This window comes from Rosa chinensis, chromosome 6 (assembly GCF_002994745.2).
Source record: "Rosa chinensis cultivar Old Blush chromosome 6, RchiOBHm-V2, whole genome shotgun sequence".
Taxonomy (NCBI): domain Eukaryota; kingdom Viridiplantae; phylum Streptophyta; class Magnoliopsida; order Rosales; family Rosaceae; genus Rosa; species Rosa chinensis.
In genome coordinates this window covers 22,608,237-22,623,984 of record NC_037093.1, presented here as the reverse complement: position 1 = coordinate 22,623,984, position 15,748 = coordinate 22,608,237, and the positions used below count along the sequence as shown (strand labels likewise).

Here is a 15,748-nt window from a genome sequence, read left to right as displayed (position 1 = left end):
GGTTACATTCGGAGCACTGTAGATTAGCTACCTACAGCATAACCCGCTCAAGACATCTCTTGAATGGGAACTTGGGGGACTCCATACAGGTACACTAGTGCCAAACCTTGTGACTAAAATATTTTAAGTCCCCACCCAAGAAACATCTTGAACGGGAACTTGGGGGACTTGTACATACTAGGGAAGTCTCAACTAGGTTTGGCACTATCAATTATGATCCCTCAGTACCCACCCAGTACTATACCATGGGCCGGGTTCACAACCCACCATGGCAGGACTCCTATGGGGTGTCACCTTAACCACCCAAGGCCCAGGGCAAGGCTGGCACAGACCACCTAATTAGATAAACAAGAGAGCTGATATGGCATCAGAAGAACAACCTATGTCCCACATTGAATATAGGGGAGACTCCTTCCCCATGCGCTAGTATAAGGGCATTAACACAACCACCTTTGAGGGGTAATAACTCCTTTACCCACTATTTACTTGATACTCTTATATATTAGTCTCTCACTCGGGCATCGGAGAGGTGTAAACCGTCCGGTACGGTTTACCCCTCTAACGTTGTATTCTTGATTCAGGGTCTAGGAGTTCAATCGGTGTCCCAGGCGATATAGCATTTTGTGTGAGGTACCCGGAGAAAGCCACCAGAAACAGTCTTCTCCGAAGGTTGTGAGCAATGGAGTGTCTGCAAAGGGGGTTTTCCGTAACTTTACTCCGCATTTAGATTTTTATTTTCATAGTTAATTTTTGTGCTTTCGTCCGGACTTCACTCTCATGCCTAACTCCGACACGGATTTAGCTTTCGAGCTCACTTTACAATATTGAGGACAATGTTGGTTTTAAGTGTGGGGGTGATGGCTCGGGTGCCTAAAAAAAAAAAAAAATTTATTTTTTTAGATTAGCTTTTTGTAATTATATTTAGTGGTTAATGCCTTTTCCACCTCGATGACGAGACATGAACTTAACTTGTTGTGATTGTGGATAGATTCAGCATGATCTAGGACTTTGAATTTGTTTTGTAATTGAGTGTATATGTGATCTATGCTTGACTATATGTGTGCACATAGCCTATGGTTAGATTGGTTCATCATAATTAAAGAAGCATATGGATGATTTGATAAACTTGCATGCCTTATTTGTGAGCTTTTGAGCCTAATATCTATAGTGTATGCATTGTTCATTCACTTATTCTTTCACGTGTGTACAATTTCATGACATTGCGTATCTAGAACTTGCTTGAGACCTCTCGAGGCTACTTTTAGCTTACAATGGGATAGAAAGGATTGAGGCATTAGGCATAATACCACCATGGCTAAAGAAGCATATGCCTAAAGATATTTACCACTAGATTGCCACTTTGAGCCTATTTATATATTTAGCCTTTTTGTTCATTTCCACCACAAATCCCTACCTAGCCTTAACACTTTTATCCTACCCTTCCATGGTAGTCAATGAAGCGAGTCGAGAGAATGACTTTATGTTTGAGTGCTTCCAAAGAAAAGAAAAAGTCAAAAGTGTGATGTTACAAAAGAATAAGTGTAGGGGAGAGTGATTTGTATAGAAAACAAAGTTCTAAAAAAAAAATTATTTGTTAAAATAGAAAGAAAGTTCAAGGAAAAGAAAAGTACAAAGAAAAAACAAAAAATTAAAGGTTGCGTGAAGAAAGCAAAAAACAGGATTACGTAGTTTAGTTAGCGGTTTGTACATTGGGATTAGAGTGAGTGACTTAGCATTCGAAAGCAAAAGTCATATGTCTCTACAAGAGAGAGTTGCTTCATGGGTTTCCATGGACTTTGTCTTTCCCTATCCTTCATTTCTATTAGCCACTCGCCCTTAGCCCTATGACAACCAAATAAAAGACCTCTTGATCTTGAATGTTGTGAGCTACCTAGTGGAGATGAGATCGAAGAGCAAGCATATGGCGACGCGTGTTGTGAAATTGCTTTTGAGTGAAACACATATAGCCTCTAAACACTTGAGCGGTAATATTTAGTGAACATACGTGAGTTTAGCGGGTTATGTTAGGTCTTCTATATGTCCATTTGAGTATGGTGGATTGATTTGACACGTGGTCAACACATGCATATACTTGGGTATTTCTCACATGTGCATCTTAATTGCCTTACAAATTTGAAAATCTTATGTTGTGCTTACATCTACTTCATGGTCATGTACATAATTAGTTCTCTAAGGATTATGGTTGGAAAAACTAATACTACACTTTCTTTATGTTTGTGAGTTAATACATTTTCGGATTAAATTTCATTTAGTTTGCTTGAGGACAAGCAAAGTTCAAGTGTGGGGGTGTGATTACACGCATTTATATGCATGTAATTGTATCTAAAACACTAGAAATAAGTTAATTATTATGTAATTAATCCATTTTTATATATTTTGTAGTAAATAAGCGGAGTTGCGAAAACGAGAAGAAATCGTGCGAAATTAGAACAAATTGGAGTTTTCGACAAGTAGGCGACCGGTCAATTGGTCAACCATGAGTCACCTTCGTCCAACAAATGAGAAAGAGAAAGAAATGAAGGCAGGTTTAATTAAATTAATTAAGCATGGGCTTAATTGGACAATGGAACAATGGTTTGATTAGATATTAATTAAACCAAATTAGTTTGATTACAACGGAGCTGCATGGCTATATTGTTTTGGGATTTGAAGGACTACTCATACAAAGCTTCAAGGATCCACCAAGGGACTCAATTTCTACAAGATTCAAGATTTGGGTATTTTGTGGGGTTGTAATTCAAGGCTAGTCATGCTAGCTTTATAGCTATTTGTGACTATCCTTGTTTTCTCCTACACTTCTCTATTCTTTGCTATTTGAATTTTGTAATTTTGATGTTCATGAATATGGGTTGTGAGTATTTACTTTTGGGGGCTAGGGTTTCTAACTCTAGCTCAATTTTGATGTAATTGACATATTTTTCAAGTGATAAATAATGTATTTTCATATGGGTGCACTCTAATTACTATGCTACTTGGTTCTTGATGCATGAATTTAGGGAATTAACCACTCTCTTTGTTATGTGTTGAGATTTGTGATGTGTGATACAATTGGTGGTTCTTTTGTTCACTAGCTTCATGTAATTAGTATGGTGTGTCAAGTAGTTGCTTAATCGAGAATCAAGGATTGCCTATGTTCCTATTTTCTTGTGGCCTTCGCCTTTAATCCTGATGTTATGGCCCTAACAAGGCATAATGATTAGGGTTAGAGAGTTCATTCTTGCCTTAACCAGAAGAATGGATACCAAATAAGAGAAATTGACTTAGTGGCCTTAACCGGCATTAGGTAGAGAACTAAGTAATCATTACATTCTAGGTTGTAACTATTGCATGTTTAAATCCCTAATTTCTAGAGCTCTACTCCTTTAGTTCATGTTTTGGTAGCCCTAGTAAGGTACTAATTCATGAGTTAGAGAGTTCATATTTGTCCTAACCGAAAATGTGAATACCCTTAAGGAAATTCGGCTTAGTGGCATAGACCGGCATTAAGTACGGGATTTGGTTCTCATGAAAATATGTTTGTTTGCTTGAAATGTGTTCATTGCATTGAAATTGCTAGAGAGTGATCCCAATTCTATCTCTCTTTTATTTATTTTTCTTCATTTTTAATTGTTGTTGTTAATTTAGTTTTTGACTTAGTCTTTTAGAAAATTACAATCACAATTTTGAATCTAATTTCTACCTCATTGTAAATAGCCATCACCAGGCTCTTAGTTTTGATTAGGCTTTGGTCCAAATCAAAGCCGAGCATTGCTAAGGCTTGGTGCCTTAGATTAGCATTTTTATTTGTTTTACTTTCCTTTATTTGCTTGTGATTTTAGTTACGATTACCCAAGGATTGTGGGTTAGCCACTAATCCCCGTGGTACGATAACTTTGGGCATTATGCTTCCCTATCTTGACAATGATACGTACGCTTGTGTAAATGTGTATCATGTTAGAAATCATTTGGGAATTTGGTTTGATAAACATGAAGATTTCAGCAATATTTTTGTTCAAGATTTTCAAAATAGATTTCGTTCTTCTGGTCTGTTAATTTGAATTCTGCTGGCAAATTTGTCAATATTATTAGGCCTGTAATTGATATCGTTGGGCAGTCAACTCAATCGGAGGTCTTAAGGCACCTGGTCCAGATGGTATCCATGCAATATTCTACCAAAAGCATTGGGAACTTGTCAAGGATAAGATATGTGATTTGATTTTAGATTTCTTCTCTAATAATTCGTCTTTAAAACTCTTGAACCACACTAATATTGCTCTAATTCCGAAAGTGGGATCTCCTGAAGTGGTTAGTAATTTTAGTCCCATCAGTTTATGTGACTTGGTTCATAAACTCTTCGCAAGCGTACGAATCGTTGTCAAGTAAGGGAAGTAATTGGACCTTAGTTTATCGTACCTCGGGGATTAGGTGTTGGACCTAACCAAGATAATTGGCCGTAGGATATTAAAAGCACACAAGAAAAATAAAAAGTAAAATAAGACTATAAACAATCAAGGCACCAAGCCTTGGCAATGCTCGGCTTAGCTCACACCAAGCCTATTCAAAGCCACTAACTTGTAGCCTTAAGATGGGTATACACAAATGAGTCGATGGATTTAATGTTTGAAAGTGGATTTGAACTTAACAAAAAGTAATAAAATGTAAAGCGATTAATAAAAATGCAAGGAAATTAAACTAGAAAAGTGTGAACAATATAATGGGAATGTCGGGTGCTAGGGAGGTTCCTTCACCCAAATCTCATGTGTCGGAAGCTAATCTAATGTAGATGCAAATTTCCTACTTTGGCGGTAGTCGTATCCAAGGCGGTTCAAGGCTCAAGGACCGAAATACTCCGGTTCAAGGGTCGTAGGAACTCACTTGGCATGAATTAGAGTTGGTTCAAGGGTCTCTAATTCACATCAAGAGGCCTAAAGATTGAGGAATTAGACTACTAAGCGACCCGCCTACGCATTCACGCAATGGGTGTAAATCACCATGCTTATAACCCCTCGAATACGAAATTGAAGGTTTCTAGCTCAGGAATTAGAGAGGGTCAAGCCTCTAACTCCATCCTAGACATGCTCAAAATAAACACCCTAGAGTTGACTAGGCTCCTAGACATGCATTTTAACCCAACAAAAAATAGATATAAACATCCATCATATGAAAATTGCATCATTACATTAAATTAAACATCTTTTACACAAGATTTGGGCTAGGACACACAACCCTAGCCTCCAACAACAAAACTACTCACTACCCATCACCAAACTAACATCAAAATACATAATTGAAAGAGAAAAAAATGAAGAGAAGTAGAGAGTAACAAGAACAAGCCACAAATTGCTATAGAGCAATTATGGCTAGCCTTGATTTATGGCTCCCACTTTTATCCAAATTTGATGTTTAGGAAGCTCTTGATGCTTGGGCTCCTCTTTGAATCTTGTGGAATTGATGAAGTTTTGTGGTGGAATAGTGAAGAAAATATAGAAAATGGGTTGGAGGTGGGTGGTTCGGTGTTAGAGGAAAGGTAAAGGAAAATCTGGGTCTGCGGCTATTGTTGTCTAAGAGAGAGAATGGGATTTTGGTGTGCAGCCGCTGTAGGTCTCTCCCTCTCGAATGGATGGGATAGGTGATATATATATCTGCCAATCAATCATGTGGCCTGGTGGTGTGGTGAGAGATAGGAAAGGATAAAAAAAACAATGGGTGAGGTGGCAGCATGGGAGAGGCTAAAGAGAGAAAATAAAAGAATTTAACTTAAATAAAAATTGGAAGATGATCAGGTCATGTGGCTTGAGTGTGAGTCTGGTCAATTAAACATTGTTTAATTGACAATAGTTGCAGCACGTTTTTGCTAATTAAACAATTAAGCAATTAAGCTTAATTGTTTAATCAAAATATCTACTAACTCTCTTTTTGTCAAAAATCTCAAGTTGCTTCATTTTCGCACCATTTTGCTCGCATCTGCAACTCCGTTTATTTCCTACAAAATAAATAAAAATATATTAATGACATATTTAATTGACTTAAAGATTAGCTTAATTATAGTGTTTATAATGTAATTACGCGCATAGAAATGCGTGTAATCACACCCCCACACTTGAACTTTGCTTGTCCCCAAGCAAACTAAATGAAATATAATCCGAAAATCTAATAACTTACAAACATAAAGATAGTGTAGCATTAGCCTTTCCATCCGTAACCCTCAGAGAACTAATTATGTGTATGACCATGAAGTAGATGTAAGCACAACGTAAGATTTTTGAATTTGTAAGGCAATTGAGACGCACATGTGAGAAATGCTCAAGTATATGCATGTGTTGACCGTATGTCAAATCAATCCACCACAATCAAATAGGCATATACAAGACCTGACATAACCCACTAAACTCACATAGGTTCACTAAATATTACTGCTCAAGTCTTTAGGGGCTATATGTGTTTCACTCAAAAGCAATTTCACAACATGCGCCGCCATATGCTTACTCTTCAATCTCATCTCCGCTGGGTAGCCCACAACATTCAAGATTAAGAGGTCTTTTATTTGGTTGTAATGGGGCTAAGGGCAAGTGGTTAAGAGAAATGAAGGATAAGGAAAGACAAAGTCCATAGAAGTCGATGAAGCAACTCTCTCTTGTAGAGATTTAAGACTTTTGCTTTCGAATGCTAAATCACTGACTCTAATCCCAATGTACAACCCGCTAACTAAACTATGTTATACCCTCTTTTTTCTTTACACAACTTTCTTCTTCTTCTTCTTTTTCTCTTTTTTTTTTTTTCTTCTACTTTTCTTTTCCTTGAACTTTCTTTCTATTTTCACAAACTCTTTTTTTTTTTTTTTGAGAACTTTCTTTTCTATACAAATCACTCACCCCCACACTTATTCTTTTGTAACCTCACACCTTTGACTTTTTCTTTCTTTTGAAGCACTCAAACATAAAGTCATTCTCTCGAATCGCTTCACCAACTACCATGGAAGGGTAGGATAAAAGTGTATAGGCTAGGTAGGAATTTGTGGTGCGAATGAACAAAAAGGCTAAATATATTAATAGGCTCAAAGTGGCAATCTAGTGGTAAATATCTTTGGGCACATGCTTCTTTGGCCATGGTGATATATAGTCCTAATGCCTCCATCTTTTCTATCATGTCGCAAGCTAAAAGTAGCCTCAAGAGGTCTCAAGTAAGTTCTAGATACGCAATGTCATGAAATTGTACACACATGAAATAAAAAGTGAATGAACAATGCATACACTATATTAGGCTCAAAAGCTCACAAATAAGGCATGCAAATTAATCAAATCACCTATATGCTTCTCTAATTATGATGAACCAACCTAACATAGGCTATGTGCACACATATAATCAAGCATAGATCACATATACACTCAATCACAAAACAAATTCAAAGTCCTAGATCATGCTTAGTCTATTCACAATCACAACAAGTTAAGTCCCTGGCTCGTCATTAACCACTAAAATATAATTACATAAAGCTAATCTTTTTTTTTTTTTTTAAGTGACGAAAATAAGGCACCCGAGCCCTCACCACCACACTTAAAACCAACATTGTCCTCAATGTTGTAAAGTGAGCCCTCACCACCACACTTAAAACCAACATTGTCCTCAACATTGTCCTCACCCCCTTTGTCGACCCTCAATTGCTCACGACCTTCGGAGAAGACCAATATGAGACACCACTTCAAGGCACAAGGCCTTGATTTCCTTAACATATGCTCCATAATCGCTCTAGGTGCTCATGAAAAGATCAACTCCATTGAGAAATGTGTAGTGTCCAAGAGCAATGCATCACAAATAGCCCATTAAGGAATAAGGACAAGGGTCCTCCATTAAGCTCGTGGTCTTCATCCCATCAACTCAGAACCCAAAATCATCCTCCATGACCTCCACATAGGAATTGTAGCTCAAAATATCTCCTTATTCTCCACACTTCAAGCACCTCCCAACCTCCCAAAAAGATGGCTAAATAGCCTTATTGATGCAAAATGAACAAGAAAGAACATCACAAGTAATGCTAGGGTTGCCTCCCTAGCGAGCGCTTTGTTTAAGGACTTCATTGCCGGTCCATATGTCAAGGGTGAGTCAAGGGACATCTTGGAGGGTGACCTCCTCCTCTTGAGTGTCAAATGTAGTGTCCAAGTAAGGTTTCAATCGATGCCCATTTACCTTGAAGGGTTCCCCACCATGAAGATTCCTTATTGTGATAGCACCATGAGGGAAAACTTCAACTACCTCAAAAGGTCCGCTCCACCTAGATCTCAACTTTCCGGAAAATAACTTGAGCCTAGAATTGTATAGGAGAACCTTTTGCTTGGGAAGAAATGTCTTCTTCACCAATTTTCGATCATGTATCACCTTGGTCTTCTCCTTAAACAATTTGGCACTCTCATATGCCTCTTCTCAGATCTCCTCCAACTCACAAAGATCAAGCTTCCGCTTCTCACCACTTGCTTCCAAGTCAAAATTCAAAAATTTAATAGCCCACATAGCTTTGTGCTCAAGCTCGACCGGAAGGTGACAATTCTTTCCATAACACAAGCGGAAAGGAGACATGCCAATAGGGGTCTTATATGCGGTCCGGTAGGCCCATAAAGCATCATCAAGTTTAATGCCCCAATCCTTCCTAGAAGAGTTGACCGTCTTTTCTAAAATCCTCTTAATCTCTCTATTTGACACCTCCACTTGACCGGAGGTCTGAGGGTGGTAAGGTGTGGCAACCTTATGCTTGCCCCATATTTCCTCAATAATGCATCAAAAGTTCGGTTGATAAAATGTGTCCTACCATCACTAATGATAATCCTAGGAGTCCCAAATCGAGAGAAAATATGCTCTTTTAAGAACTTGGTCACTACCTTGGAATCATTCTTCCGTGTGACCTTGGCTTCAACCCACTTTGAAACATAATCAACCGCAACTATGATATATTCATTCCCATGAGACTTTGGAAATGGTCCCATAAAGTCTATGCCCCAACAATCAAAAATCTCAACCTCCATAATGTTAGTGAGAGGCATTTGTTCCTTGGAGGATATATTCCCCGTCCTCTGGCATCTATCACAATGAAGCACAAACGAATGACAATCTCAAAACAAAGTAGGCCAAAAGAAACCTGACTGAAGAATCTTAAAAGCTGTCCTCCACATAGAGATGAGTGACACAATGAAATAATCTCAGGGCCTCCCATTGAGGAATACAACGTCTAATCACCTAGTCCTTACCCACCTTCCACAAGTACGGGTCATCCCAAATATATGACCGAGCATCTCTAAGAAACTTCTTCCTGGCCTGTGCATCATAGTTATCCGGAATGAAAGTACAATTGCTAGCTCAATAGTTCACAAAGTCTACAAACCAAGGCATCTCAGTGTCAACACGGAATAAGTACTCATCGGGAAAATGCTCAATCAATGGTATATCAGAAGAGTCTTCGCCATGCTCAAGTCTAGACAAATGATCTGCAACAAGGTTCTCTCTACCCTGCTTATCCTTGATCTCTATATCAAACTCTTGGAGTAATAACACCCAACGAATCAAAGGGGCCTTGGCATCCTTCTTGCTCTAACAAATATTTCAATGCCGCATGATCCGTGTGAACAATCACCTTACTCCCAAGAAGATAACTCCGAAACTTCTCCAATGCAAAAATAATAGCAAGAAGCTCCTTCTCGGTCGTAGTGTAGTGGACTTGAGCATCATTCAAAGTCCGGGAAGCATAATATATCACATGAAGTGCTCGCTCAATCCTTTGACCCAAAACAGCCCTTATAGCAAAATCTGAAGCATCGCACATCAATTCAAATGGTCTAGTCCAATCAGGTGCAATCATGATAGGTGCATGAGTCAACTTCTCCTTAAGTAGCTCAAAAGCTTGTAAACACTCTGAAGTGAAATCATATGGCACATCCTTGCCTAGAAAGTCACACAATGGCTTGGTGATCTTAGAGAAATCTGGAATAAAGCGTCTATAAAAGCCAACATGCCCAAGGAAACACCTAACTCCTTTCACATTCTTCGGTGCTGGTAAACTAGAAATCAACTCAATCTTCGCCTTATCCACCTTAATGCCACGTGATGATACTACATGCCCTAACACAATACTCTCATCCACCATAAAGTGGCACTTCTCCCAATTGAGGACCAAATTGGTCTTCTCACACCGTTCTAGAACAAGGGTTAAGTGTCGAAGACAATCATCAAAGGAATCACCATGAATCGAGAAATCATCCATAAATATCTCCATAAAGCGCTCAGTCATGTCATGGAACAATGCCATCATACACCTCTGAAAAGTGGCGGGTGCATTACAAAGTCCAAAAGGCATCCTCCTATACGCAAAAGTACCAAACGGGCATGTGAAAGTAGTCTTCTCCTGGTCTTCCTTAGCAATAGCAATCTGATTATACCCCGAATAGCCATCTAAGAAGCAATAGTGAATATGACCTGCTAGTCTCTCCAACATATGATCAATGAAAGGTAGTGGAAAATGATCCTTCCTTGTCGCTCCATTAAGCTTTCTATAATCAATACAAACCCTCCATCCATTCTGAACTCGCTGTGGCACATCTTCACCCTTCTCATTCTGCACTACTGTAATTCATCCCTTTTTGGGGACAACCTGAACTGGTGAAACCCATGGCGAATCAGAAATTGGGAAAATGACTCCAACATCTAGAAGCTTAATAATTTCTTTCTTCACTACCTCCATCATGGGAGGATTTAACCTCCTCTGAGCCTCTCGTGTGGGCTTACACCCCTCCTCCAAGTAAATGTGATGCTGACACTTGGATGGACTAATGCCTTTGATATCGGCAATGGTCCAACCAATAGCTCTCTTATGCTCACGTAACACCCTCAGAAGCTTATCTTCCTCAACTTTACTCAACTTCGACAAGATAATCACAGGTAATGTACTCATCTCTCCTAGAAATGCATATCTCAATGTCGAAGGTAAAGTCTTCAGCTCCAAATCTGGTGGTGTTTCATATGAACGAATAGGTGGTGTACTAGAGGGAGGTAAAGGTAAAACTGGTGTAACACGTCTAGGAACATATGGCCTCAAAGCCTCCAAATGTGCAATAGCTTCAATGTGCTCCTCACTCTCAAATTTAGTTCCACCTTGAGCAATGCAAGTCTCCATGTAATCAGTCGATGAATGCTCAATGAAGTTCTTCCTAACAATATCATCCATAACATCAATCCGAAAGCACTCATCAAGATGGTATAATGGACTCCCCATAGCATCAAAAATACGAAATCCAATGGTAGTGTCAAAGACTGTCATAGTGAGTAGACCCTTTTGAACATCAATCTTCACCCCGGCGGTCGCCATAAAAGCTCTACCCAAAATAATGGGTAACTCATCATCATCATCATCACAAGAAGGAGAGTCCATATCAAGTACTACAAAATGAGTCGGCACATAAAGCTCATCTACCTTGACAAGAACATCCTCCACCACTCCACGAGGGTACTTAATTCTCCTATCCGCCATCTTAAGCTTAATTTTCAAAGGCTTAATTGGCTCTAATGACAAAGTCTTGTACAAATCTTATGGCATCAGGTTGATACTAGCCCCCAAGTCCAATAATGCTCGATCAAAGTTTCGTGACCCCAATGGTGCATGGAATAGTAAAAGATCCGGGGTCACTAAGCTTAGGAGGCAACCTCCTTTGAAGCACGGCCGACACTTGCTCACTTAAGTATATATCTTCATTCTCCACAAACTTTCTCTTATTAGTGCACATGTCCTTCAAGCATTTTGCATAGGCCGGTACTTGCTTGATGGCATCAAGTAATGGGATATTGATGTTAACGGACTTGAATAGCTCAATGAACTCTTGCTTTTGTGTCTCCTTCAGCTTCTTTTGATCTTGAGCCCTCTTAACTTGTGGATAGGGAAGTCTAGGCTCCGATGAGTTCAAATCAAGAGGTGGAAAAAAAGTGAGACTCCCCCTTGAACCCCTAAGGGTGGTAACCATCCCACTGGGGTTCTTAGCCCTCAAGGCCTCGCCTAGTGTAGAATGGATCGGTCAACTCCTATCCCTAGAATCCAAAGGTACACTTCCCCCTTGATGTTGTTCCCGATGCTCACTAGATGACGAAATAGGCGGTGAACCATTAGAACTCAAACCCGAGGATGAACCATGTGTATCAATAGAAGTAGATGAAGCAATTTCCGCCTTATTCCTCCCCCCTTGATGAAGATCCCTAGGTGATGATAAAGGAGTAGTGGGGCCAAAATGCACATGCTTAGGTGGTGAGGATGAAGAATTAGCGGCTTGAGATTTTGAAGATGTAGAATGAGATAAAGAAGCCTTCTTTCCTTGTGCACCTCCGGGAAGTACATTTTCTTCATCCCCGGCTTCCTTATCCACCCCCTTATTTCTTCCTTTTGTATACAAAGTCACATCACCCTCTCCAATTTCCGGGGGTACATTTTCTTCCCCCCTGTTCCCATCCTCCTTTGAAATAAAAGTACGATGCATATGCACATTATCATTAGCAACATGGCCAAGAGGTACATTTTCTTCCCCCTTGGCCCCATATGAATGCAACACATTATCATCATCATTATCAATGGAATCCTCAACTAACACATGATCATCATCATTAGAATATGAAAGTGAAGAATGGGAATCATGTATAGGGGTGGAAACATGTGTATCATAAGAATGTGATGTGGGGTAAGTGGGAGCATACATGTCATCACGCATATTCAAAGGGGAGTTAGAAGATTTAGGCATGCGTACCTTATTGTCATAAACTCTCCCACTTCGAAGTGTAGTAATAGCCTTAGCTTGCTCATGTCTCGGATTTTGATCCGGTTGTGTAGGTAATGCACCATGTGGACGTGCTCCAAGCTCTTTAGCTAATTGTCCCATTTGGACCTCTAATTTTCCCACACATTGTGCAAGAGAACTGTGACCTTGAGCAAGAATATTAAGAGTTTGATCGGTCTTCGCTTGGCTTTGTGTAAGAGAAGTATGACTCTGGGCTAAAGCGGCCAATATATCATCCATATGAGACTTCTTTGGTTCCGGTTGTGGTGCTTGCCTATTTTGAAATCCGGGAGGAGCATTTTGTGTAGGATTAACACCTCCAAATGAATGGGAACTTTGACCAAACCCTTGAGTATCATGTGGGGCTCCTCCATAAGCATGTGTAGCACCAAAAGATGGCCCTTGGCCTTGAGAATTGTAACTAGATGTTTGCTGCCCATAATGATTTTGTCCACCAAATTGTGTGTTTCCATGACCGTGAGGACCAAAAGATGAAGAATTAGGGCCTTGATTCCCTCCATATGAATGAGAACCACCTTGGTGTGCATTAGAGGACCCTCCACCATCTCTCCATGAGAAATTTGGGTGGTTACGCCAACCCGGATTATATGTAGTAGAATAAGGATCATTTTGTGGTGGCCTTTGATAAGAATTAATAGCTCTAACTTGCTCCTCAACAAATTCTGGAAATTGTGAAGCCAAGTGACAATCATGAGTAGAATGATTAGGGGACTCACAAATCAAGCAAAGATGTGAAGAAGTAACACTCTTGACATGTGAAGAAGACGAACCACTACCCTGTTGCGCTTGAAGAAGCATCTCAAATTTCTTGTCAATCTTTGCTTCAAGCCTCTCAAGCTTGGAATTCATAACTCCATCATCTTTATCAACATGAGAAACATCGTACACGCCTCTACCACGAGGCTCCATATCAACTCGGCCTCTAGTACCATATGCTTGTGAATCTCGGCCTCTAGATGTGTGATCGTCTCTACCTCCTCTTCTCCTTTGATGATTATCCCATTGACCGGATTGGGTAGCCACTTCCTCACAAGTATCCCAAGCGCCATTAGGACCTTTCTTAAGAAAATTTCCACCCGATGCATTGTCCAATCTCCTTCTATCATCAATAATCAACCCATTGTAGAAAGATTCACAAAGAAGCCACTTGGTGAGTCCATGATGAGGGCAACCTAACTCAATATCCTTGAAGTGTTCCCATGCATCATAAAAAGTCTCATTATCCTCTTGAAAGAACTTGGTCAAGCTATCCCGCATATAAGTAGTCCGATGATGTGGATAATAAGCATTCAAGAAGACTCTTTGCATATCAGCCCAAAAGAGAGAATAGATCTTGGCTTAAGCATATGAAACCAAGTGTGTGCTTGATCTTTCAAAGCAAATGGGAATAATCGAAGCTTCAATCCTTCCAAAGTTAATCCTCCCAAGTGCATAGTGGAACATATGGCATCAAACTCAATTATATGATCATATGGCCTCTCACTAGCCATGCCATGGAAAGTAGGTAGAATAGACAACATGTTAGGCTTGACCTCAAAGTTGGCATTTGTCGAAGGAAGCACAATGCAAGATGGAGCATTCACAATACTAGGACATGAATAATGGCTCAATGGAATCTCCTCCTCATCTTGCAGTTCTTGAATCTCCTCCTAACTTTCCTTATTGGTCTTCCTCTAGGTAGTCTTTGCAAAGCACGACCACTTCTCAAATTGATAGGTAGTAGAGTGTCGCTCATATACCTACGAAGAACCAATAAGAAATCAAGTATCTCAATAACCAAAATATAAGCAAGATATTCACCAAATACCAACCACAAAATTTGACAATTAATTAGAGGGTGAGAAAAGAACGAGACTTAACAAGTAGTGAAAAATAAAATTAGAAACTAAACAACTAACCAAAGAAACAAGAAATGAAAAAAATAAAAATAAAAATAAAAATAAAAATAAAAGTATGCTAAAAGTGACCCTAAATGCCAATTACCAAGGGATTAAGATCCGAAGACCCTAATCCCCGGCAACGGCGCCATTGACTTGGTTCATAAACTCTTCGCAAGCGTACGAATCGTTGTCAAGTAAGGGAAGTAATTGGACCTTAGTTTATCGTACCTCGGGGATTAGGTGTTGGACCTAACCAAGATAATTGGCGGTAGGATACTAAAAGCACACAAGAAAAATAAAAAGTAAAATAAGACTATAAACAATCAAGGCACCAAGCCTTGGCAATGCTCGGCTTCGCTCACACCAAGCCTATTCAAAGCCACTAACTTGTAGCCTTAAGATGGGTATACACAAATGAGTCGATGGATTTAATGTTTGAAAGTGGATTTGAACTTAACAAAAAGTAATAAAATGTAAAGCGATTAATAAAAATGCAAGGAAATTAAACTAGAAAAGTGTGAACAATATAATGGGAATGTCGGGTGCTAGGGAGGTTCCTTCACCCAAATCTCATGTGTCGGAAGCTAATCTAATGTAGATGCAAATTTCCTACTTTGGCGGTAGTCGTATCCAAGGCGGTTCAAGGCTCAAGGACCGAAATTCCCTTTCATGGTATTCCTACTCCGGTTCAAGGGTCGTAGGAACTCACTTGGCATGAATTAGAGCCGGTTCAAGGGTCTCTAATTCACATCAAGAGGCCTAAAGATCGAGGAATTAGACTACTAAGCGACCCGCCCATGCATTCACGCAACGGGTGTAAATCACCATGCTTATAACCCCTCGAATACGAAATTGAAGGTTTCTAGCTTAGGAATTAGAGGGGTCAAGCCTCTAACTCCATCCTAGACATGCTCAAAATACACACCCTAGAGTTGACTAGGCTCCTAGACATGCATTTTAACCCAACAAAAAATAGATATAAGCATCCATCATATGAAAATTGCATCATTACATTAAATTAAACATCTTTTACACAAGATTTGGGCTAGG

The 15,748-nt window shown here is 39.6% G+C and overlaps 1 protein-coding gene and 1 pseudogene across 1 annotated transcript; one reads left to right on the top strand and one right to left on the bottom strand.

Moving 5' to 3' along the window:
- Positions 1-5,307: 5,307 nt before the first annotated feature.
- Positions 5,308-14,075, bottom strand: LOC121049981. The gene is made up of 2 exons (XM_040508489.1): positions 12,768-14,075; positions 5,308-5,983 (listed from the first exon to the last, which is right to left on the bottom strand). The coding sequence occupies exons 1-2, from the start codon at positions 14,073-14,075 to the stop codon at positions 5,939-5,941; spliced, it is 1,353 nt and encodes a 450-aa protein (XP_040364423.1). The 3' UTR covers positions 5,308-5,938.
- LOC112174983 lies at positions 13,972-14,084 on the top strand (annotated as a pseudogene).
- Positions 14,085-15,748: the final 1,664 nt, after the last annotated feature.